The following is a 26,022-nucleotide window of genomic DNA, read 5'->3' as shown; positions in this document are numbered from 1 at the left end:
AGTCTGCAGTGACAGCAGAGGAGTGTAAAGTTCAGGAACCTCACTGCTGGGCTTTAGTTACATTTAGGGCATCATGTGCTGTCAAAAAGGGCTGGCGACAATTATTTATTATCGCCCACCGCTAATTCTTTGGTGATATGAAGCTGAAGTCAGCTTTTCACCAGCTTCTCATCCTAATTTTCCTGTTCTACCTTAAATCGAGCAGCAGTTACATTCTGACGCTTCAGGCATCACAACTGCTGGACTATTTAACGTGGAAAGGGAAATTTAGCTAGCTAGCTACCGAGACATCGGTGTACTACTAGTGATTTTTTAAGCTTGTAATGAAAAAAGGACCAAAATACATTGAAACAACGTTAAACTAAGACAGTACAATGGTTATTGTAATTTTACTGGAGAAAATATTCACATTTGTGTGTTTCTTTGATTGCTTGCGCAGCCATCTTGCTGGTTTTACTTTTTTTCTCATAACACTCTGTTTGGAGTGTGCTACTAAAAAACCTCAGTTTGGAGGGCCATGTAGCCCTAACTCTTATCTCTATCTCAACAAAAATCGGGACACCCTACCCCTAGGCATGAACACGCCAAACGGAGGGGTAATGGGCAAGTGGTAGAGTCAAGGGGTGAAATGGGATGAGGCTACTGTGGCACTTGAGGCTACTGTGGCACTGCAGCAGGAGGCGAGAAAGAAAGTTTGCAACATATGTAGCAATGGTTCATTTTTGCATTTTGGCCCTTTAACTAAGATAAAAATAATTTATTCAAAGTAATTTTTATTCCCTTTTGTGTTGATCCACCTGTCACAGTAATATATATTCAATGGAAGGCCAGCTAGTATGTCAAAAAAAACAATAAAAAAAATTATTGTATAAAGATATGAGTTTTTGTTCTAACAGTAACGATATGGACTGTGGAGTGAACCGTACATGAAACTAAAGTTGCATCTAAAACCGCATTCTACCACACTAAATAGTATGCCAAAAATATTACACCACTAATAGAAGTCCATTCATTAGTGTAGTATGTTGTTTTGAATGCAGTTTAAAATGTCATCAAACTTGTTTATTAAAAAAGTAAACACAAAATTAAAACACAGTACAAAATGAAGTAAACATAAAGTAAAAAAAAACAAATAAAGTAAAGAACAGTAAAAAATAGGGCAAACAAAGTAAAAATAAAGAGAAAAATACAGTAACCAAGTAAATCTTATAAGTGAACAATTTGCCAACTTTTTTCCATCATAAACATCATTAATGACTGACTAACTGCTTACAGTACACAAATCCTTCCAGAATGGCAGACATTGTGGATGTATGTGTTTGTACAGGTGTTACAGTGTGAGAGATGAAGGCTCAGTGAGGAGCTGAGTGTCAGAGAGAGGAAACTCCTCTTCCTCAGCCGCAGTAATGATGTCCTCGGGAGGGCATGAAGAGCAGGACGGGTTTTGTGAGATTAAGCAGATCTAGTATGAGTTTGACCCTGAGGTGACTGTCTGCCCTGATCACAACACAGCTCACACTCACAGCTCCACTGCTGCAGTCTGTGCGTGTGGCCCCTCAGGCCAGCGCTGTCACCCTCGCCCCCTCCGATCTGCTCACAGCCTCACTTCACTGTGTGAGTGAGTTTATACTTCATAGTCTCTCACGCCAGCAGACACTCACTGATACTTCTGTTCACTTTCAAGCAGCAAACATCATCCTGACTGACACTGCGGAGAGAGAGAGAGAGAGAGAGAGAGAGAGAGAGAGGGAGAGAGAGAGAGAGTGTGAGACAGGGAGAATGACAGACAGAGTGAGAGAAAGAGCAGTGTATAGAAAGACAGTGTAACAGAAAGAGTGAATGAGAAGGAGAGAGAAAGAATGAGTGAGAGAGAGAGAGAGAGAGAGAGAGAGGGACAGACAGACAGTGCGATAAAGAGTGTGTGAGACAGGGAGAAAGACAGGCAGAGAGAGAGAAAGAGTGAGATAGACAGAGAGATAAAGATTGACAGAAAGACTGAATGAGAAAGAGAGAAAGAAAGTGAGAGGGTGAGAGAGAGAGAAAGAGTGAGTGAGCAATAGAGAGAAAGAGTGTGAGAGAGAGAGACAGTGAGTGAGAGAGACACAGAGAGCGTATGAGAGAGAGAGAGAGAGAGAAAGAATGCAATAAAGAGAAAGAGCAACAGAGAGAAACAGAAAGTAATACAGAGAACAAGAGACAGTCTGATGGAAAGGAGAGGAACAGAAAGTGATAGAGACAGTCTGATGGAAAGGAGAGAGAGACAAACAGAAAAAGTGATAGAGAGAGACAGTCTGACACAAAGAAGAGAGAGACAAACAGAAAAAGTGATAGAGAGAGACAATCTGACACAAAGGAGAGAGAGGGAGAAACAGAAAAAGTAATAGAGAGAGACAGTCTGACAGAAAGGAGAGAGAGAAACAGAGAAACGCAGTATCGTTTGGTGGCCTGGCATTGCAGTGGAGAATCTTGGTGTGTTTTTTCCTCAGTGCTGAAGTGCGAGCCAGAATGTGAGGCGACGCTGGCGGCGCTTAAGCTCAGGAAGATCAGTCTTCAAACCATTAAATGAAAAGAGATCAAAGCAGTGCTTTATAATAAAGCATCACTAAATCAACCATTTAGATCAGGCAGCTAAATCTCATTCCATTTGACTAACAGTTACCCAGAGCAGTAATTCATCACTTTGAGACTATAGACTCCACAAGACATAAATCCAAGAAAATACTCATCAAACATGAATAATAAAGCATACAGACAAATATGGCTCCTGAATGTACCTCTGCAATTTCATGGCCTGTGCAGTGATGATGTGTATAATTAGATTAACTGTTTTTCTTTCAGATTATTTTTGCTCCTAAATTAGAGAAGCTGCTTTAAATTCTGATGCCAATAAAGCTGCATTTAGCACTTTATTTAAAAGGCCCCAAACCCCAAAAATCCTGTTATTCTGCCGGCGTATTATTTAAAAAAAACAAAAAAACAAAAGTGTTGATGACTAATGTGTCAGTCTTGTCTAAATCTGTGTCACAGTCATTCATTTTTGTTGTCTACTTTAAAAAGCAGGCTAAAATGCCAGTGGGTTGGTCAGTGCTGTCCGTCTAATGACACCGAATGTGGCACAGATGGGCTTTGTTTACAACACTTGTTATTGTTTACCCACATGAAACTGTTTGTTTATTGGCATGATGCATGTACACTGACATTCAAAAGTTTGGAACCACTTGTCATATTAATGTTGATAATTAGAGAATGAATGATACTTTGAATTTACTGAGATAACAAGTCATTCAAGCATGATAGGAAGTCATGAAAGGAGATGGTAATCAGTAGTAGAGCTGGTATGGACATGAGGTGGGGTAGAGTACAGCAGTGGCTCTAGTTGTCAAGTGAAGTTATGAGCAGTTGTAGTTAGGGCTGCTTGATTATGGCAAAATCATAATCACGATTATTTTGATAAATATTGAGATCTCATTATTTAACATGATTACTCATTGATTATGAAAAAAATGCTTTCATTGAACTTTTTTTAAAAGCTTTTCTTTTAACAGTGGATTTCCTTGAACTTTGAAAACAATTCAACTGAAAAGTAAATTCAAAAATAAACCTAAAAAAAGACATTTTTCAGTTTTTGAGATCATTTGAAAATGTCTGTTGGCCGTCACATTGTGTGTAAATTTCATGATGAATGGACCAAAAGAAATTGCTTGGAAAAAAGTCTGGTTCCATTGACTTACATTAAAAGTAAAGAAGGTTTTTTCCTTCTCCTGTCAAGTTATAATTTTGGAAATACAAGGTTTAGTTCCAACTAATATATATATATATATATAAAAAAAATAATGGCACAATAATGGTTTTATCTCAATTATCTTGTTTTCACAATCGCAGTCAAAATTCAGATTATTACCCAGCCCTAGCTGCGGCCTAAAAGCACAGAAAGCCACCATGTACGTTTTAGTAAAGGCTACACAGCTACATGAATGTTTGCCAGATCACAGCATTATCCAGATGATCACAGGCAATTAACACAAGAAAATTTAAAACACATAGGGCAAACAACTGATAACTCATGAGCTAAGGCTCAGGACAACATGCTTGCATGTACAAAACCAACATGATTCAGGGGGAAATGCTAGCCATGAGTAATAGCAGCAAGGCATTAGCAGCATTCAACATGATTGGTAAACTCAGGTTCACAGTTACATAGGTGGAAAAAAACAACATCAAGATATAATATGATATAAACAGTGTAAACATAATCTGAACGGAGTTATATTAACAAACAGATAAGATTGAACTTAATAATTAGAACCGTCAACTTTATGGAAGAAATGTGGCTGAAAAAAATCTTGAATTACATGATTATAGATCACTTAAATGACTGGTGAAGTCGAATTGTAAAAAACTACTGTAGAATCCATGTAAGTACCAGCAAGTGATTTCAGTAAAGGTTTTAAATCAAAGCCGAACACTGAATATTAATGGAGAATAGGTTTGGCCTGTTAGCTATCATTTAGCCCATTTAGACTGTTATATTTTCACCTATTTGTTAAGACCTTTTTTACATCATCTCCCCATGGAGAAGGGTCACTGGTGGCACGCACCGACAGCAGCATGCAGCCTTGGAAATGTTGCCATGGTGACAGCGGTACCAGTGAAAATAAATGATTACCAAAGGAAAGCTTATTCCATAATTAAAGTGAAAAAAGGAAACAGGATGCTCTGCACACTTTTACCTTATTGTTGTATAATACTGGGGGATCTTCGACTTCAGCAATGAGCTATACGGCGTTCATGGCTCCCAAATCAACGGCCAGTTTATTTCACTGCTGTAGGAAAGTTACTTCTTGACAGAACTTATCACTGCAGTCAGTGGACTGATGTGCCTGGCAGTAGTAGAATTTTCTGTCACTGCTCTGTTGAAATCAATGGAATATCTGGTTTGCCGTCGTCCATCTACTGTCATATAAATGCAGATTAACGGTCACAGATCAATATTTTTTTAGCAATAACTGCTGTGTTAATACAGAATCCAGTTGTTGTGGGGCGGCCATAGGTGTGTCTATATTAAATACTTTACAATGGCTTTGAATGCGGCTCAGTTTTTAGGAACTAGAGGTGATTCCACGCTTTAGGACAGTAGTATAACCGTGTTTCTGTGTGTGTGTATGTGTGTGTGTGACTGGCAGATGTATCAGCATGGGCGGGACCTGTGTGAGAGTCTCTGGGGTGACGCCTTCATGACAGTGGAGGATGAGGCCGGGGAGGAAGACAGGGTCGAAGGTCATGGCTGTGGCTGTTTAACCCTCAGCCCTTCAGACCGTGACGTCATTGCTGCCCTGAGAGCACAGAAGGACAACCCAGATGAGCTGGACACCACCAAAAGCGGCCTGCCTCAGTACCGGGCGCCCTGTGCACACGCTGCTGCAGCCCCCCCACAGACCCGGAGCAGCAATGCAAATTCAGTGCTGCGCAAACGTTCGGTTCCCATTCATGATACAGAGGGCAGCGGCAGCGGCTTCTAGAATCTTTCTCTCCTGAATCATCTTCCTTATCTTCCTGAATCATGAGCACTGGACCCCAAACCTGGGCCTGATTTAGCCCTGCCCTGCCTTTTTGTCATTTTTTCATTTATTATCTAAACCATTTGAAAAATGCCAGCTGCCCTTTGTATCTGCTCTTAAAAATAGTAGTCTTAAAAATGTCAAAAAAGTGTGAAGAACCTTTTTCAAGAAGGTCAAAGGTGTTCCACTAAATGTAAAGGTTCTATATTAATTCAATGTAATTTTTCCTAGAAGCAGAGCCAAACCAAGAACCATTTAGGTCCCTTTATTTTTTAAAAGGACACTAAGGACTAGGAAAATCTCCTTCTGATGACATCAATTGATCACAGGAACTTTTGAAACACTACGGCTGCTTTGGAGTGGAGTTTTGGGGGCCATACAGACCAAATGCTGGAGGGCTTGCAGACATTTATATGTGTTTGAAATGTGCCTTTTGTTTGCTAGCTGGCCTAATGAAGCTAACGTTACTGCTAAGAAGCTAGACAACACGTTTCAAACAGCCCGTCCCCAAACATCCACCCCAAAGCAGTTGTAGTTTTTCAGAAGTTCCTCCCACCTTCAAGACAGAAGGGGGGGGTTTCTTAGTCTGGCCTGAGTGTCCCTCTAAGGGTGGAGTATGAACATTTATGATGAAAGGACCAATAGAAACAGAAGAATCCAAAATTACTTCTACAACACTGACAATATTTCAATGTTTTTCCTGCTCTAACTCACCTGATCCAACCAATCAGATAATTGATATGGTCGGTGATAGGTCAGGAAAACACTAAAATGTGCAGGACGGGGGTACCTCAGCACCAGGGTTGGGAACCACAGCTGTACAACTTCTAATATTCTAAAAAAATTAACTGTTCTAGAACATCTGTTTCTTTTCTAGAACAAACCATATCACTACACTACAGAGTCCCTGATATGGATGTGTTCTTCCTATTGTTACTTCATGCCAGTCTGCTACTTAGGTCTTTTAAAGGAGTTGTTAAGTCTAAACTGCAAGTGTAGCTAACAATAAAAGAATGTGACAAACCACCACTTAGCATTATGAAAATGGAATCATGTTAACTGGTGGCTTCCAGTTTGTATTTATAGTTAGCCATTTTAGCATGTTTGCTAAAGCTGTTCCTTTAATGACCTATTTCATGACCTATTTCAGTATCTGCTCATTTAGTAACATTACCTTACACAGATAACTACATATTCTGAGGTGTATTAACAGAGTAAAATTATTGCAGTAAGCAATATCATTACAATCAATACTACTAATATTGCTTTCTATGCATTATAGTGTCAGTGATAGCACTCCGCAGTAACTCACTCCGCAGCCTGTGGATCCCACAGAGTAAATGGTCAGCAAAAGACTAGTAGATACTGGGTCTGACGCTGAAGTACAAAATGTCCACCAAGTACGTGGGTCGTTTATGGTAACTAATATCAGTATCTGCTTTGTGGTTGTTGTCTATAAAAACCAGTAGTGAGAAATGTTGGACCAAACATAACAAACATGGAAGCCATTACGATCATAAAGCACAGACTTGTTAAGTACAAAATTCATTATAGAGCCAAAATTGTATGCTAGACTCCTAGTCTCTCAATGCATGACATCAGTGTCTTAATATTGTGCTAATCTAGTGTAGCAATGTATCTCTTTATGATGGGTTGGGGTTTTTGAGTGGAAAGATAGTGGAGGCTGAAATTATGACAATGTACTATACAAAAAATACAAGGTACCACTTGAATGCTGCTACAGAACATTGACCTTGCTATAAATATGCCATGGTTTTGTTCATTTATATAATTGTGTCATGTTACTGGTAATGTTCAAAAGTTTGATGTCATGATGGCTAGAGTACACTATTAAGGTCAATATTAACATGACACTGTTGTATTACTGAACAAAATCTCTCATGACAGCATATGTCCAAAGAAAAACAAGTATCTCCAAAATGGTAACTTTACAGGAGAGCTAAGTTAATTTAAAGACGTTTAAGTGATTTTGGAGCATTTCTATTGGTCCATTCAAAATTTTCACACAATTTAAGGACAACTGGCGTGTTCAAATGGCATAGAAAACTAAAAATCTGCAATAATGGAAATACGTCTTTCTTTGGACAGCGACAATATGACATACACCATGACATGTTTCTGGTATGCTTATGTCAGCATTATGTAGCTGGGTTCAAGTAAAGTGTTACCGTAAGTAATCAGCAGACTGAAAATGATGCTGAAAGTGTGTTGGTAGTAGATGTGTGTGTGTCTGTGGCACTGTCTGTCACATAGCTTTTGGTGGTTCTGCCCAAATTCAGTAGAGCCTGTTTAGGATTGGTGTACTAGGGCAGCCTCAAAAGCTGCCTGTTTAATCTGAATGTGAAAGCTTGGTGGACTACTGTATTACTGACTCCCTGAATAAACACTGTGTTTCTAATCTGTCTTTCATTTTTGTTTTATTCATTCAGTTCTATTCATTGACATCTGGAGTTGTAGATGTCTGTAGGCAAAGCTAATGTGAAGCTATTACAAGAGCATCACAAAAGGAAGGGTACACCAAAAAAGCTATATAGCCTTATTTTAATTAAAAGGAAATGGAATCATGCAAACTAGTGGCAACAAATTTGTATGTTTAGTTTTAGGCCAGTCTGCTTAACACAACTGCTTCTTAGGTCTTTTACAGGACTTTTACAGTAAAGTCAAAATTGTAAATGTTGCTAATAATGAATGTGAAGAGCCACCACCAGCATTATGAAAATAGAATCAGGCTAACTGCTTAAAAAACAGCAGTATTTCATGCTGGTATAAGATGGTCTATGCTGGTTAATCCTGGTCTAATCCTGGTTTATCCTGGTGTAATCTGATTCTGGTTTAGCTGGTCACCCCAGCATGGTCATACTGATTGACCAGTATACCAGCATCGAAACACAGTGAATCACTGCTGTCAGAAACAAAACCTCATATCTCCATTTTTCCATTCAGCTTTTGACATAATAGGAAAATGTCTGTTGCTCTTTACATTGTGTTAAAATTTCATGATGAATGGACCAAAAGAAATGGACCAAAATTACTTGAAAAATGTCTGGTTCTATTGATTACATTGAAATTAAAGTATGTTTTTTCCTTCTCCTGTAAAGTTACCATTTAGGAGATACGAGGTTTTGTTCAGACAACAGCGATATACTGGTTTTGCTGGTGATCATCATTAACTTCCATTGCTGCTGACCAGCATACCAGCATCCAAAGGGCAACATATGCTGGTTTTGTTGGTGACAGTCCATGCTGGTCTATGCTGGTTTTTCCAGCAGCGTGGTGGCTACAAGTTTGTATTTATAGTTAGCCACTTTAGCACTAAAGCTGTAACTTGAATGACATACAACATTTGCTCAGTTCTGCTCTGTTCTGCTCATTAGTAATAAAAAATGTTGTATGGCCTAATTAAATGGAAGTGGAATCACGCTAACTTGTGGCTACTAGTTTGTATTTATACCTTATTAATAGATCCTATTTTATTAAGCCACACATTTCCATTGTCAAATAAAGTAGAGTGAGTATTTGCAATTAAAGGACTCACTTTTTGAAATAAAGACTTTGATGTAGTATGTAAACACTGTTAACGTTTCAAAACTGTTCACTCCTCCAGTCTACACGGTACATTTTCGGAAATTAGGCTGCCAAAACAACCCGTTTTGAATTCATAGTTTTTGTGATGTCACAAAAGCCAACACATTTACATACAGTCATTTGTAAAAATGATTTGGGCACCTGAGAAAATTTGGATTAAAGAATATCTGGGCATTAAGCATTTAATTGCTCAGAAAAACACTAATATTAGAACAAATACAAATAATATTAGTACAACAAGTAGCAATTTCACATATGTCAATGTGTTTATTTAAGCTGTCCTTAAATAAGCACCTCCTCAAGTTTTCATCCAATACCTAGTTTGATTAATAAGTACTTCATTATGCTAAATCAAATGTGCTGCTGATGAATTTAAACAAACCCATGTGATGGCTCGGGGCTTTAATTCTAAGTGACAGAGGTAGGAATGCGGTCATGTAAAAGTAAATTATGACTGTTTTGGGTACATAAAACTGCACAAACATCATAAATGGGCAAGAAAAGTTTAAGACGCGGGCCCTTTAAAGATGACATGTCAGTTTGTACGCCTAACAGCCCCCTTTGTTCCTTTTATACCAAAGGTTTATTCAATAGAGATGCCAATATACACACAAATGCAAGGGATTATACCGGAATGTATTCCTCCTCCTCTCTCCTGTCCTCCTCTCTTCTCTCTTTGGTGACAGGCACAAGAATGTCTGTCACCTTCCCCAGCTTTGACACACATCAATCAGTCAAGTTTGACCTTTCTTGGCATCAGACATAATAAGACCAACGTCCGTACATTATTCTCTTAGTAAACAGAGAGGAGGTCATCAGAAAAGCAGGGGATCACTAAGAGCTCATAACAGCCTGTGACTAAGAACCCATAACTGCATTTCATATGGCATTATTGGACTGTCTAACAGAGATTTGGTGGCTTATATTTGGTGATAGAGAATGAGGAGCGTTCTGACATTTGCAGGGATTTGTAAATAAGCCATTGAGTTCATATTTCTCCACCTGTATGGATGTGCATTCATATGTACATGGAGAGAGAGAGAGAGAGAGAGAGAGAGAGAGAGAGAGTCATTAAGAGTACTACTATTGTGTTCTGGAACCATTTTTAACTCTGGAATCCATTCCAAGAAATTATTATATTTTGCTGAACTGACCTACTAGTGCTCTACCCAAATATATATTCTTTTATAGTAACATGCTATTACTGTGCAAAAGTCAGAGACTACTCTTCGTTTATTTATAATCCACTTCCATAACGAAAAGGAAAGTCAAAGGATAATAACTGAAAAACAAGAGCTTCCAAAACTGGAGTTCAAAAAAATGATGAAAACATACTGAGAAAATGAGACTCCAAACAACAGTGCAAGGCCTGGTACACCAACAAAACTGTCCCTATCAGATAAACAGTACTTAAAGGGGAACTCCAACCAATTTTTCCTAAGTTCCGCATAATTAAATGGTTAAGATAGTCATTCAGAGTTGTTTGGTGTGAAACGCTCCATTCTAGGGAAACTTACAGGTCAGAATTGTTCAGAGTGGTGGTAATAGGAACCAGACGTCCACCTCTAAAGCTCCATCATAGAAAGTTATCATATGAAATGGTTATGTGAACACTGCCTGATATCTGAGATGTTGTTTTACGGTAGTTTTGTGATAAAGTTTTTTAATCAATTTATTTTAATCCATTCCTGGTAGAGAGATACATGAGAGTGTGCTAAGGCAAAATAGTCCCCAGAGAAAACATATTTTTTCAGATTGACCACTATTTTATCATCAACTTTACATAAAAACTCAGAAGAGACGTGTAGGTTCACTAGTGGTTTTGGATAGTAAATAAAATGTCTATATTTATGTTATAGACATTAGGACCCCTGGTTCCTATCACCACTGTAAAGAAACCGGAGTTGGTAAGTTTCTCTGCAAATGAGCCATTTTAATCAGGCCACTCTAAATGACAGTTTATATCTCAACCACTGAATTATACTGAATTTTTGAAAAAAGTAGGTGGAATTCCCCTTTAAAGCTTACATCTTTGAGAGAAAATCAAGCTCCACTCTTGGTTCAGATGTAGAAAAGTCCACAGGCGTTTCTGTCCATCCTTCCACTGTGGGAAGACAACTCAACACTATGAGTCTGAAAGGATGTGTAGTTGTCAAGAAGCCCTTACTGAGAAAGATGAGACTGTTAGAATAGATATGGTGCAGTTTTGGTTATGTATTCAAGCTGATGTTATCTGCAAGTTCGTTGTTGTTTCCTGCCTATTTTCAAGTAGCTTCAACAGCATAATCCAGCTCAGTGGTGCAGCGTTTTAAACCGGAAACTCAGTATTATGTAGGGAATCTAAAATCCAGCCTAAGTTCATTAAGTTGAATAATTTTTCCAATGTTCTATAAAGCAGTCCAGTCTCACAGCAGTTGCTATGAAAGAACACATATGTGGGCAGAGCCTGAATAGGTTAAATAATGACTCCAAATACGTTCCAGGCCGCCAGTGAAGTAAAGGCTTTAGTATCTGTATCTTCAGACGTTCTGGAGTTCCTACATACTACTCTCTATTGGTGGCTATGCGTTAAATGAAGAGTGTAAAAACAAAACTGGACATGCATATTGTGGTCTGTTTCAAATGATTATTCTTAGAGTGCCCTCATGTGGTGAGCACAGAGCCAGTTTAAGAATGTATTCACATGAATTCATCACTTATTTTTATACTCTTTTATAACTGCCTGGCACTTTTCTTACATTCTCTCCCAAACCAGAAGAAAAACAAGTGAAGACTGAATTCAGTTCACACAGTATGCCTCTGAATTTAATTTTATGTAGTTTCACATTATTTCAGCACATCTGGCAACCCACTTAAATTCAACATGAATCGGAAACCATATTTCAGAATAAGCCACAAAATCATGGAGTGTCTCTGAGCTGGCTGAGTGTTTCACTAGATCATAAGTGGCAAAGGGAGGTGAAACATGATCTTATTGGTCAATATTTTTTTTCCCACTCACATGGTGATGTAATCAAAGATCAGGAAGGCCAATCTAGCACCTGCACTCTCTGATTGTGCAGCCATGTTGTTGTGACATGCAGAATGTGGTTTGGTGTTATCATGTGGCAAGAAGCATGAACATCCCTGAAAAAGATGGTGCCTAAATGGCAGCATATGTTGCTCCAAAGTATGTTAAGACCTAATGGTGCTTCACAGATGTACAAGTTACCCACTAATACCCCCCCCATACCATGACAGACCCTGGACTATATGCTGGAAACAATCTGGATGATCCTTTACTTCTTTGGCCCAGAGAACACAATGTCCATTATTTCCATTAAAAATCTGAAAGGTGACTGATCAGACCACAATACATGTTTCCACTGAGCATTAGTGGATGTCATGTGTGCTTGGGCCCAGAGAAGTCAGCAGCGTTTTTGTGTGTTGTCAACTGACTTCCACTGTGCATTATTGTCTTACAGACAATGTTTATGGACAACGTATTCTAAAACTCATACAGTGAGCTCCATCACAGAAGCATGCCGGTTTGAATACAGTGCCGTCTGAGGGGGGTCAAAGGTCATGGGCATTCAGTAGTGGTTTTCAGTCTTGCCCTTAACATGCATAGATTTCTTCGGATTCCCTGAATCTTTTGATGTAATTATGGACTATATAATGTAAAATGCTTTTTTTGCTGATTCATACTTGGCAAAGTGGCGAGCCTTAACCCATCCTTGCTCATAAAAAGCTGGGCCTTTCCTGAACACACTTTTTATTTCAAGCATAATTGCATCACCTGTTTAAGATGCTTTTTGGACTTTTCACAACATTCATTGTTTTACATGTCTTGTCTTTGTACTGTTTTTGTTCAAATACAGGCCAAAGTAGATTTATAAATCAATGTTCTCTCTTTTCATTTGCGTTTTACCTACTGTCTTAATTTTTTGGACTTGTGTTTGTATTTACCACAAAACAATGGATAAAAACACACCCAATTCAAATTCTGTTTGTTGTAGTGTAAACATATGTTAAAGAACAAGTAGGGAAAAAAACCTGTGGTTAGATTAAAAATTTACAATCAGGCAATTACGTAATAATTATAGACATCATAGACACAGCTTATTCAAAATACACACTCAGTTACTAGCAGTAACAGCACTGATTCTGTTTCAGCACATGACAAATGCTCTTATCTTTTTTGTAATCTTTGCTATCAGAGCTGTCAGTAACAGTAGTGGAAGAATTTTTGCTGGGTGTTCACTGAGTGCATTTATAAATGTAGGTAATTACTACTGCTGTCTGCAGGTTGTTAAATATCCTCTAGATGGAGCTATTGACTTACATTAAGACATTCCTACAATTCTATCAGGTAATATGAATATGAATATACACAGCATGAGTCGTACATTTAAACAAATCAAAAGCTTGCCAGCATTTATCCATACAGGACAATGTACAAACCACATTGGTCGTTTAGTGCTGTAATGTGTTGGATTGTGGTTAATTGTGTAACTCCTATATGCTTATTCTGTCTGGTTCTGTTTCTCAGAATAGTCATTCTGTCAGGTCATCTTAGAATGTTCTGTTCTTTTCCTATAATCTTGAGATTTAGAGCAAGAAGATTGTTTGGGCCAGTTGAGGGTGAAAACACTAACATGATAAATACAGACTTTGGACCAGCTTCTTGTTTGTTGGCCTGATCTCTATAAGGGCTGCTTTTCTGGATATTAAGTGGACCTGAAATTAAATTTGACCTCTTTCCTTGTTCCTGTTAAATTCATCACATCATTTTAAAGACAAAGATATCAAAAGTAATAATATTTGCCTACCTTCAGATTACATAGCCATGCATCAGCGGGTGGTGAAATATAATAACAACCAGACATATTGTTTCACAACTTTACCCCAGAAAACCAATCATCAAGCGGAAATGCTTATTTGGAAATATGTCACAGTATGGAAGGAAAATGCATTATGTCTTCTGATTCAGACAAGCTTTAGCATTTAGCATTTTAGCAAAATCTTTAGTCTTTTGCATCTTTAGTAGAATTTTTTTAGCATTTAGCATCTTTAGTGGAATCTTTGGCCTTCAGCATCTTTAGTGGAGTCTTTAGCCTTTAGCATATTTAGTAAAATCTTTGGTATTTAGTATCATTAGAATGTTTGGCTTTTGGCAATTTTAGTCAAATATTTAGTCTTCAATATCTTTAGTAGGCCAAGAATCTTTAGCTTTTAGCCTAATAGAACCTTTAGCATGTAGTAGAATCTTTAGCATCTTTAGTAGAGTCTTTAGTTTTTGGATCTTTAGTAGAGTTTCTAGCTTTTGCATCTTTAGTAGAGTCTTCACACTTTAGCATCTTTAGTGGAATCTTCACCCTTTAGCATCTTTAGTAGAATCTTTAACCTTTAGCATCTTTAGTAGGGGCTTTAGCCCTTAAGTATCTTTAGTAGAATCTTTAGCCTTTCGTATCTTTAGTAAAATCTTTGGCTTTTAGTATCATTAGAAGGTTTGGCCTTCAGCAATTTTAGTCAAATATTTAGTCTGTAGTATCTAGTAGGCCTAGAACCTTTAGCATGTAGTATCTTTAGTAGAATTTTCAGCATCTTTAGTAGTCTTTAGTCTTTAGCATCTTTAGTAGAGTCTGAAGCCTTTAGCATCTTTAGTAGACTCTGTAGCCTTTAGCATCTTTAGTCTTTAGTCTTTAGCATCTTTAGTAGAGTCTGTAGCCTTTAGTATCTTTAGTCTTTAGTCTTTAGCATCTTTAGTAGAGTCTGTAGCCTTTAGCATCTTTAGTCTTTAGTATCTTTAGTAGAGTCTGTAGCCTTTAGCATCTTTAGTAGAGTCTGTAGCCTTTAGCATCTTTAGTAGAGTCTGTAGCCTTTAGCATCTTTAGTCTTTAGTCTTTAGCATCTTTAGTGGAGTCTTTAGCCTTTGGCATTTTTAGTAGACAATTTCACCTTAGGATCTTTACTTGAATCTTTTGCCTTAGAAGCTTTAATAGTGTCTTTAGCCTTTAGCATCTTTAGGAGAATCTTTCACATGATCTTTAGTAGAGTCTTTAGCTTGTATAGTCTCTTTACTTCAGTCATTACCACTTAGTATCTTTAGTGGAATCTTTAGCCTTTATTAATTTTAGTAGAATCTTTAGACTTATGATCTTCAGTAGAATCCTCTTTAGTAGAGTCTTTAGCCTCTGGCATCTTTGGAGGAGCCTTCAGCCTTTAGCACCTTTTGTAGAATATTTAGCCTTTAGCATCTTTAAGAGTTCTAATGTAGCTATTATACCTACATGACATGACAAGACAACAGAGAACAACAATTTCAAATTCTACTGTCACATCTGAAGGGATGGCATCTACAGAGGCGGAACGATAAAAAGAAAGCCACAACATCTTAACGTGTGTTAAAATCACAAGTTAAGTTTATTTCATTTAAAATTCTTCCTGCTTTCTTGTTCTACAGCTTGTTTTCTGGATCTGAGTTGAGCTTCAAATCCTACTCTGCGGTTTTTCGATCCAGGATGGGGAGAGTAGGCGGAATATTCATGAAGTTAGGGGAGGTGGGATGGACGAAGAGAGTGAGAGAGAGAAGTAGAGAAGAGAGAGAGACAGGTTGGAGAGAGAAAGAGAGAAAAGCAGGATGTGGGCTGGAGAGAGAGAGAGAGAGGCAAGATGGAGAGAGTGTGAGGGAGGTGACTGGAGAGGATAAGAGAAAGGACGAACCGATCTGAATGCAAAAGAGTGAGTGGGGGAAATGTGCCCACTATCGCAGTCTATCGTCATCAACAGCATCATCCACAATCCCTCTGCGTGTGTGTTGGCGTGATGCTTCAGAACCCAGATTCTGTTTGTGTGAATATGACACCTCGGGCTTTCTGTTGTTTCCAGAGCATGGATGAAGCAAACAGGCCCAAATGGCTCCGGCTTCATCCAGTACTGGAACCTTTCAAAGCCTATTCCTTTGCCAGAGCAGGATAGACAGGAGGCAAAAATTGTACTGATATATCTAGAACAGAAAGCCACAGCTATCTATTATAACTACTTTATACAGGAGCTACCTCAGTTTTAATACAGCAGGGGCAGCCTTATGTAAGTTATACATCTTTAAAAAGGGGTTCTTCAAAGCTTCTGCAGTAATGCAATTTTTATACAGTCATTTGCAAATGTTTGAACGGTTTTGTTCATTTGTAAGTAAAAATAGGTTAACATCCTCTACAGGGAACTAAGTATATTGTTTGTAGAGGGTGTGTACTCAAAAATAAACAAAACGTAATTTGACTGGGGCACCCAAACTTTTGCATACGACTATGTATAGAACTGCGACAACTCAAAAAAACACCTGAATGCTTCAGTGCTTTGGTTCCTCTCCATGATGGATAACCTGCTGTATTTGGTTCTTTATAAGGCCCACATCTTATGTTTTTTTCCTCTTAAGGTCCAGTTATATAGTGAGTGTGGTTTTAAGTACCACATACAGCCATAATTCATTTTTACATGTACATTTACCAAACTCTTCATCCCTTAGAATTCGACAGGCTTTGCCTTTAGGACTGTTGATGACCGAAGATGTAAATGACCTCTGTTCTGATCGACTGTCCTGTATTATGCTGCAGTTAAAAAGCAGTCCAGCCTGAAACGCTCCTTATAACTTCAGTGTGAATGGCCAGAGCTAAACTGCTGTAGGCTGATGTAAATGCTTTTATTTCCATGACATCGCAAAAACAGTGAATTCAAAACAAACTGTTTTTGCAGCATATAAACCAGTGTTTACCAAACCTGCTGCTGGAGATCAACCCTCCTGTAGAATTCAGCTCCAGCTCAAATCTAACATACTTGATCTGGTTAATTAGGTGGAATGATGTCCTGGATCACATGTGTTCAATTAGGGTTGGAAGTGAAGGCTTCACTCTTCAAGGTAGATCTCCAGGAGCAGGGATGGTGACCATAGATATAAAAAAGTTATACATCAAACTTTCATTCCAAAATGGATAAGGGCCCTTTTTTAAATTGTTCCTGCTAGCTCTACAAGTCATAGAGCCTTTTTGGTACTATATACAAGATTGGGATTTATTGGAATACAAATATTGGGAATATGTATTCAGAATAAGGAAATTCAGTTTGCAAGTGTTGCAAGTGATAAGTTTATTTGTACTATACTCCTGCTCAGGGGACTGTGGGCGCAGCAGTGGACTTAAGCAGGTCATGAGAGGGAAGAAAAAGCTAAGAGTTTTTGGAAATTCATTTAAATGATAAGTGAATTTTTTATGAAACGTATTTCAAGAAACAGAATCATTACAGGAAGAAAACTGACAACCAGTAACAGTGAGAAACAGTGTGAACTGAAAAAAGTGCCTTTCCAAGATTTATTGTAAATGTATTCTAAATATATACTGAATATCATTGCTGTCCAAAAACTCAAGTAGCTTCATTTTTTAGATGTTCTGTTTTTTTGCATAATTTGACCTCAGCAGTGGCCCATTACATTGTGTAAAAGAATCATGATCAATGGACTAATAGAAATGCTCCAAAATTGCCTGGAACAAAATCTTTTTACATTAACTTACATTCAAAGTTGAGAAAGTTTGTGCCCTCTTATGTAAAGTTATCATTTCGGACATACTTGTTCTTCTTTGGACAGTAACGACATGCTACTTTTTTCTGCATTGTAATGAAATACATTACTGAATACATTTAGCACAGTGTATTGAGTATTTTGCCATTACTACTTTTACCAAACCCTGACGGTGTAGAACTATTTTAGCTGAGAGCGTAGGCCTGGTTAAATCACAGCAGCACGCACCACAACAGCCCCACGAAAAGAGGAGTAGAAGTGGGAGAGTGGGTGACATTTTTCCACAGAAAACAACCCCTGAAAATAACAGTCGGTGGAAATTGGGCAGATCAGTTAAACAAATTATGACTGCAACGCCTAAATTGGTGGACAAGGAATTCATCTTACAACAGCAGGCCATGGAGCATGTTCTTTGAAGCTTCTTTGAAGTGTTTTTTTTTCTCTGTCAAGACACTGAGAAAAAATCCCTCAGCCTGACTGTCAGATTTACACGTCAGAGACCAGGTGGACAGTGCAGGGCTGTGTGGGCTTTCTAACAGACTCTCAACGCCTGAAAAACCCCCCTCTCCCTTCTCCAAAGAGTGGCATGCAGGCAAAAAAACAGATAACCGCCCAAACACCGCTGCTGGCCTTCACAGCAGCTTATCTCACCGCGGAAATATTTGCTAACGCCTCACAGATTCGTTAAAGAAAAGTACGCTGCATGTCTGTAAGTGGGGAAAAAAAGCTTCCTTAACTATTTCAGTTTGAATTTGTAGCTGCTTTGAAGTGAGCTCCTCTCGCGCGTGTTTGAAGGTTGACGCGCCTGTTTTTGTAACGGTCCGTTTCCAAAAGCCGGGCCCCGCCCCCCTCGCGCTATTCCCCGCTGCAGAACGCCAGAACGCCCACGCGCGCCTGCACGCTGACCCGCCTACGCTTTCGACATTCCAGAAGGCGTCGTCATTTCCCAGCACGTGTAGTTAGCTGGATGCGTCCAATCAGTTATCATTAAAACCAATAAATCAGAGGATTTAAGGGGCACAAGTACAGACCCCCTACGCTCTTACAGAGATGGTTCTTTAGTTAAGACAATGGTTCTATGTCGAACCATGAACCCTCAAAGAACCATTCGCATGCTTGAATGTTTTTTGAAACGTTTTTTTTTTGTTTTTGGTGAAATGGTTCTTCATACTGATGGGGAATGTGTTGCATATGGCTCTATATAGAGCCTTTTTTGAAAATAGTTCTATAAAACACTGAAAAGGTACTTCTATTGTTATAACTCCAAAAATGATGGTTCTTCAAGGATTCTTCAGTATAGACAATGGTTCCATATAGAACCATGAAGACTCAAAGAACCATTTGCATGCTTAAATGTTCTTTTTGCTTGGTGAAATGGTTCTTCATATTGATGGAGAATGTGTTGTATATGGTTCTATATAGAACTTTTTTTGAAAATGGTTCCATATACCACAGAAAAGCATTCTTCTATTGTTACAACACTCTTAAAAAAGATTGTTCTTCAAGTGAAGACAATGGTTCTATATAGAACCATGAACACTAAAAGAAACATTTGTATGCTTAAATGCTTTTCTGCATGGTGAAATGGGTCTTCAAAATGATGGTTCTTCAAGGGTTCTTTAGTAAAGACAATGGTTCTATATACAGTGGTGTGAAAAAGTGTTTGCCCCCTTCCTGATTTCTTATTCTTTTGCATGTTTGTCACACTTAAATGTTTCAGATCACCAAACAAATTTAAATATTAGACAGAGATAACACAAGCAAACACAAAATGCAGTTTATAAATGAAGGTGTTTATTATTAAGGGAAAAAGAAATCCAAACCTACAGGGCCCTGTGTGGAAAAAAGTGATTACCCCCTAAACCTAATAACTGGTTGGGCCACCCTTAGCAGCAACAACTGCAATCAAATGTTTGCGATAACTGGCAATGAGTCTTTTACAGCGCTGTGGAGGAATTTTGGCCCACTCATCTTTGCAGAATATTTGTAATTCAGCCACATTGGAGGGTTTCCGAGCATAAACTGCCTTTTTGAGGTCATGCCACAGCATCTCAATCGGATTCAGGTCAGGACTTTGACTAGGCCACTCCTTAATTTTGTTTTTCTTAAGCCATTCAGAGGTGGACTTGCTGGTGTGTTTTGGATCATTGTCCTGCTGCAGAACCCAAGTGTGCTTCAGCAATCACTTTTTCCACACAGGGCCCTGTACGTTTGGATTTCTTTTTCCCTTAATAATAAACACCTTCATTTATAAACTGCATTTTGTGTTTGCTTGTGTTATCTCTGTCTAATATTTAAATTTGTTTGGTGATCTGAAACATTTAAGTGTGACAAACATGCAAAAGAATAAGAAATCAGGAAGGGGGCAAACACTTTTTCACACCACTGTAGAACCATAACACTCAAAGAACCATTTGCATGCTTAAACAGTTCTCTGCATGGTGAAATCGTTCTTCATGTTGATGGAGAATGTGTTGTATATGGTTCTATATAGAACCTTGTTTTTTTCAAATGGTTCTGTATAGCACAGAAAAGTGTTCTTCTATTATTACAACCTTCTTAAAAAAGATGGTTCTTCAAGTAAAGACAATGGTTCTATATAGAACCATGAACACTCATAGAACCATTTGCATGTTTACATGGTTCTATGTATTGTGATTGATGGAGAATATGTTGCATATGGTTCTATATAGCACCAAAAGGGTTCTTCTATTGTTACAAGCTTGACATCATAACAATAGCAGAGCCTTATTTGGTGCTATATAGAACCATTTTAAAAAAGGTTCTATATACAACAATATACAACTTATTCTCCAACAGTCTGAAGAACTATTTCACCATGCAAAAAACAATTTACGCATGCAGATGTATCTTCATGTGTTTGTGGCTCTATACAGAACCACCATCTTTACTAAAGAACCCTTGAAAAACCATCTATATATCTTGTTATATATAGAACAAATGCAGGTATTCAGGTATTGTGGGACATCATGACATCCCTGCTGAAAAAAACCATAGTAACCATGAAGTGTTTCAGTTGGTTCCTGATTGTTTTGTAATGTATTTTGGCCTTTTTAATTGGTTGATATCACAATGTAAAGGATCCTAATGGTTTAACATGTGACTAATGGCTGATCCTAAATGTATTTGATGGTTTCATGTTCTGACTCAGACTTCATTATAGGCCAGACTAGAGCTGTGTCCAACATACTGTATTATGATATACTATATGTAGTATACAAATAAATATGCTGCCTATGGCAGTGCACTATTTAGTTAACATCCTGTTTAGTATGGTAGTATGCAGGTTTGGACCCAGACCAACACAAGGGACTGTGCAGGTACATTTTAATGTAACCGTACTTTCTAGAATGGTTCTTTTTCAGTAGGGATATGATACATGCATGTCATAGGCCATGAATGATCTTCATGCCTACCTTGACTTCACACTAAAAATGTTTTTTATTTCATAAGCCTATTTACAGCATCTTATTTTGCTCATCTGGAAAGAATACATTGGAATAAACACGTTTTGCAGTTATCAACTGCAGGTTTACAAAACAGTAACTCAAGTGATTTGAAGAAATTGGCTTCATTCTTTCACCTGAGTTGCTCTAGATATGTCCCTTCATTTCTGAGAATGTTGGTCTGGGTCCAAAACCGCATACTACCATACTAAACAGTATGTTATCAAAATAGTTCACCACCATATACTCTCAGAAAAAATAAAGGTATGAAACTGTCACTTGGGCAGTACCCTCAAGGGTACATCTCAGTACCTTTAGTCAGGGAACATAACTGTACCATAATCCATTGAAATTATATGTTCTAAGCTGTATTGACTCTACATACCTTGTCTTGCCTCCAGGCGTTTTATTTTATTTTTCTGTTTTGCTAAATTTCCTTCTCAATAAAGTATCTATCTATCTACCTATTTAAAACATTAGGATCTGAATTCTTTTCAATTCCACTAGGAAAACGTATTTAAGGTACACAACTGGACCTTAAAACCACTGTTACACCTTTGAAGGTTCATTTACCTTGTTTATACCTTGATGTACCTGCACAGTAGTCTTATTTCTAACACTGTAGGTAGCACATTTATTTGTATGCTACATAAAATATATGATGGTACAGTATGTTGAATACAGCTTTAGTCTGGTCTATAATGAGGCCTGAGCGGGACAGGACATCAAAACATGAAACTTAACTTTCTAAGGCCTTTATAAAGACCACCACACACCATTATGCCTTCATTAGTGAGGTGTTTACTGGTGAACATTCATTCATATTTCCTTGGCTGAAAAATTACCAAGGCTGTTTCTGATCAGAAGTTCCCCCCGTTGACTGAAAAAGGTATTAGCAAGGCAAAAAAACGTCTATAATTTCCTTTGCTGCTTTTTTCTAAGAGCCTTTTTCAATGTCAGTGGAAAAAAACAAAGGTGGTCGTGTTCGACTTCAAGCACCACCTCGCTGTTTTCCAGCCCTACTGATCCTCACATTGACTCCATTGGAGCAAAACGAAAGCAGGATGTAGGCGGGGAGGGGGGTGTTTCTCAGTAAAACTACCTGAATGTGACGTACATGGCCCAAAAAGTGACCATATATGGCGATGCTGTTCTTACGTAGATAGGAAAAGACCTCACGCCCAAACGTCAGTGGCGTCAAAAAGAGAAGAAAAAAAACGCTCTACACTTGGGCGAATTAAGAAAACAAGGCATCAGGGCGCGGTTAAACTTGGAAACAAAAGTTGGGAGGAAAACACGATTCATAAGCCAACCACCACCAAGATGGTGATGGAAATGTTTCTGAAATGTGAATATGCTGTCGAGTAACAGGGCTGCACCTACAGAGAGTTATGAATATTAGTTACGTAACACCGGAGGTTTCAAGGAAGACAAGGATCCATAAATAATGAAAGAACAGATGAAGACTGCAGTTATATTTCAAATGTTTTTTTTTACTTAAATAAACAGCGCACAAATAAAAAAGTGTAAACATGAGACATTAAACACGAGTCAGGATCAACCCGACTGAAACATAATATAATAATAATTTACACATTTAAGGAATGCTGTATTGCATGACAGTATCAGATGCATTTACACGAGGCTGATACTGGCTCCCTATTCGCCCGCGTCTTGTTCGAATATTGCCGTTCCACCTTAAATGAGGCGCCAGTGTAACTGCTGCACCTTTTAAGATGGAACGGAAAAATTCGAACAAGAAGCTGGCGAACAAGAAGCCCACTTTAGCTTCGCTGCATTTACATAATAGGCTACGAACACCCAAATCTCCCTTTGATAATAACAGAAAAGACGTTATTGACATGGAGTAGGCTACTGGCCTGTTCACACTGTCTCCAACCAGTTCGTACTTGGCTCTTTTACAGTTCTGACAGTTCTGTGTTTCTTTGCCTCTCGGCTGTAGTTCGTTATGTGTGTTTTTGTTTCACCCCTTTCTGCTTTCACGGCTCCTTGTGAACGGTGCCCAGCAACCGGAAGTACCATTTCTCACAAAGTCCTCGTTTGTCAGTAGAATATCTGAATGTCCCAGTGTCATTCGAGATGTCAAACGATGAATGTCACGAATCTTCCAGTGTTTCTGTCGGGTTGTTGTGGTGTTACTTCAGTGTCAAGTGAGTGTTCAACATCAACAGCGGGGGCTCAGAACGCCTCCATCTTGCTGGTCAACATGAGCTGGCAGCCGCTGCTTACGTGTCTGAGGACCTTCTGCTTGAGCTGGGCGACCTGCTCCCGGAGGACCGACGCCGTGCTGGAGAGCCCCGCGTTGTCCGACTTCAGCACCTTCACTCGGTCCTCCAGACGCGCGATGCGCTCCAGCTTCCGCCTCCGACACTTGGTGGCGGCGAGGCGGTTCCTGAGGCGCTTCCGCTCCGCCTTGATCCTCTCCTGGGTTTCCAGGTCGATGGGGGACATTGGCGGCGAGCCGTGGTCGCTGCTGGTGGCGTGCATCTCCGGTACGGTCTGTGGTTCCTCCTTGAGAGCCGGGAAGCGGTGCGGGAGGACGCCGGAGGACCCTGGGAGAAGGTTCTGGAAGGCGTGCGCTGACGTCGTTTCCGCCGCCTGCTGCTGGTGCTGGTGCTGGTGGTGGTGCTGCTGGATGTGTGGCGGTAGGTAGTTGATAGTGGCGGAGGGATACACGGAGGAGGAGGAGGAAGAGGCGGAGGACGAGAGGCTAGGCGTGGGGCAGAACGTGTTCAGCGTGGTGTAGATTGGCGGCTCTGGCTGCAGGGAGGAGCCGAAGACGGAGGCAGCGGCGGCAGCGGCGCATGTTGTCACGCCCCCGGCTCCAATCGACACGTTGGGAGGGGGCTGCTGGTTCATCTTGTGCAGCTCGTCCAGTGCCTTCACGAAGCCTTCCGCGAAGCCCTCTTGCTCGTCAGTGATGCCCCGGCCGTAGAGGTACTGGCCCGGGGTCGGGCTGGTGATCACACCGTTGCTGTTCTGGATGATGAGCCTCTCCAGCTCGGGCGAGGCGAGCTTGAGGGAAGCGGCGTCCGCGCTGACCGTCTGGTACGTCTCGGACTTGAGGCTCCGGTACGGCTCGCTGAGGTTCAGGTTCATCGCCTGCTTCTGAAGTTTGTAGTCGTGCAGAGCGGCGTCCGAGTGGCCGTAGCCCAGCAGGAAAGAGTCGTCGTGGTAAAACGGCTGCTCCATTTTTGTGGACATTCGCTAAAGAGAGAGCTTGGGTAGAAAGGGGGCGGTTGCTGCTGCTGTGGCTGCTGCTGCCTTACCTACTTGCTGATGAGCCTCTGAGTCAGGTGTGCAGTCAGAAACAAACGGATCAGTGTCTCTAAAAAATAAAAAATAAAGTTTTCGATCCTCTTTCTGAGCACTCACAGGCTGTTCGAGCTGATGAAATGGTTAAGGCAGAAATGTCCCAATGCAGAAGAGCAGCAGAGTCGAATCGAGTTGACACCTCAAGTGAAATGATGTCCAAAGTGTCTTCCCAAAATCCTTTCCTTGTAAGAGTCTGTGCAACAGAAATGTCAAAAAAATAAAGTCAGTCAGGCGAGTGTTGTCTGCTAGCCTGCGACTTTAGTCAGACCCGTGTTGTGTTCGTATGGATTCGTATCCCGGCCGCCACTTTCCTTTTTATATCGACAGAGACCGGGTCTTACTCGTTGCTCAACGCTGATTGGTCGACCACGCCCCGCTGCTGACGTGCTATGACGCTATTGTCGGGAACTACTGTAAACAAGCCCCCCTGGGCAGAAGCAGAAAGACTGTAAGGCTCAAAAAAGTGGCCGCATAGGGCAGTTTGTATCCACTGTTTGAAATAACTGAATACAAAACTTAACACCAGTTTCAGGTAAAATCCTGCGAACTAATCTGACAGGTATTTTTTTTTAAGTTTAACTAAAACGCAGGTTTTAGAGTATGAATATCAGACTCGTGCTTAACATTTCTTTAACGTGTGCACTAATCTCTCCATTCTTAGATAAGTGTCTAAAACGTTCAAATAAGGACAGGCACAAATTAAATGTTTAGCGGACATAAAAAGCAGGAATTACTTCCTATTATCATTTGCATTTAACCTGTAGCCCAGTGCCCTCAAACATCTGACATACTGACACAGAGCATAAAACCACAAACGTATCTGAATAAAGAAGTCTTTATTTTACAGTGCTGAATGAACACAGTGAAAGTTGCCAATTACACCACAAACTTGTTTCTGCGTCTGTGTGTTAAAAACAGAGCCGTGTTATGGTCATTTCTATGGCCACTTCAGGCATCGCTACATTACAGGCAGTTCCTGCCGGAAGCATATAGTCCAAATATGGGCATGATGACGTAGGAGTTCCTTTTCGTGGGAAAAGCGGGAAGCCCCGCCCACTGCTGAACAGAGTCGCTCACAGGGCTGCTTTACTGACTGCTTCAGACTGGTTTACATTTGCTGCATTCCAGTGCATATCGATTCAATACGTAAACCTAGACCAAGCTATTAATTATACAGAGACAGAAATGAAGCATAAAATGCGGGCTAATTCACTCCTGGGCTTTAGGAGGGGCTCAGTATAAAAATAATTAATTAACGTATTAAGCAAAGGCAAAGACAGCTGTGCATGAGGAGAATAATATTTTTATCAATGTATATAAGCAACATGTGTAATGACAAACATTTTTTTCTTTTTCAGCGAATAAGGAATTTCTGATGGATTCGTAACTGATTTGGCCACATTATGTTTTGAGTAGAAAAAACAAGCAGATTATTTTTGAAATTATTATTATTAGTAGTAGTAGTAGTAGATTATTATTAGTAGTAGTAATAGTAGTAAAT

The 26,022-nt window shown here is 39.5% G+C and overlaps 2 protein-coding genes across 2 annotated transcripts in view; one reads left to right on the top strand and one right to left on the bottom strand.

The window, feature by feature from the left end:
- The window catches only part of rtbdn (retbindin), a 23,253-nt gene extending 15,274 nt beyond the window's left edge, over positions 1 to 7,979 (top strand). The window contains exon 6 of the mRNA XM_036566044.1: positions 5,184 to 7,979. Coding sequence (XP_036421937.1) covers positions 5,184 to 5,519 — 336 coding nt within the window. The 3' untranslated portion in view covers positions 5,520 to 7,979. The remainder of the gene's footprint in view (positions 1 to 5,183) is intronic.
- Positions 7,980 to 22,657: 14,678 nt separating this feature from the next.
- Positions 22,658 to 24,816, bottom strand: junbb (JunB proto-oncogene, AP-1 transcription factor subunit b). The gene has a single exon (XM_036566043.1). The coding sequence runs from the start codon at positions 24,408 to 24,410 to the stop codon at positions 23,385 to 23,387; it is 1,026 nt and encodes a 341-aa protein (XP_036421936.1). The 5' UTR covers positions 24,411 to 24,816; the 3' UTR covers positions 22,658 to 23,384.
- Positions 24,817 to 26,022: the final 1,206 nt, after the last annotated feature.

Source organism: Colossoma macropomum, unplaced genomic scaffold (genome assembly GCF_904425465.1).
Source record: "Colossoma macropomum unplaced genomic scaffold, Colossoma_macropomum, whole genome shotgun sequence".
NCBI lineage: Eukaryota > Metazoa > Chordata > Actinopteri > Characiformes > Serrasalmidae > Colossoma > Colossoma macropomum.
This window is presented reverse-complemented; position numbering and strand designations above follow the sequence as displayed.

What these genes read in the sequence shown, in the direction of transcription:
- junbb (XM_036566043.1), bottom strand. Translation starts at nt 24,410, where the DNA reads ATGTCCACAAAAATGGAGCAGCCGTTTTACCACGACGACTCTTTCCTG.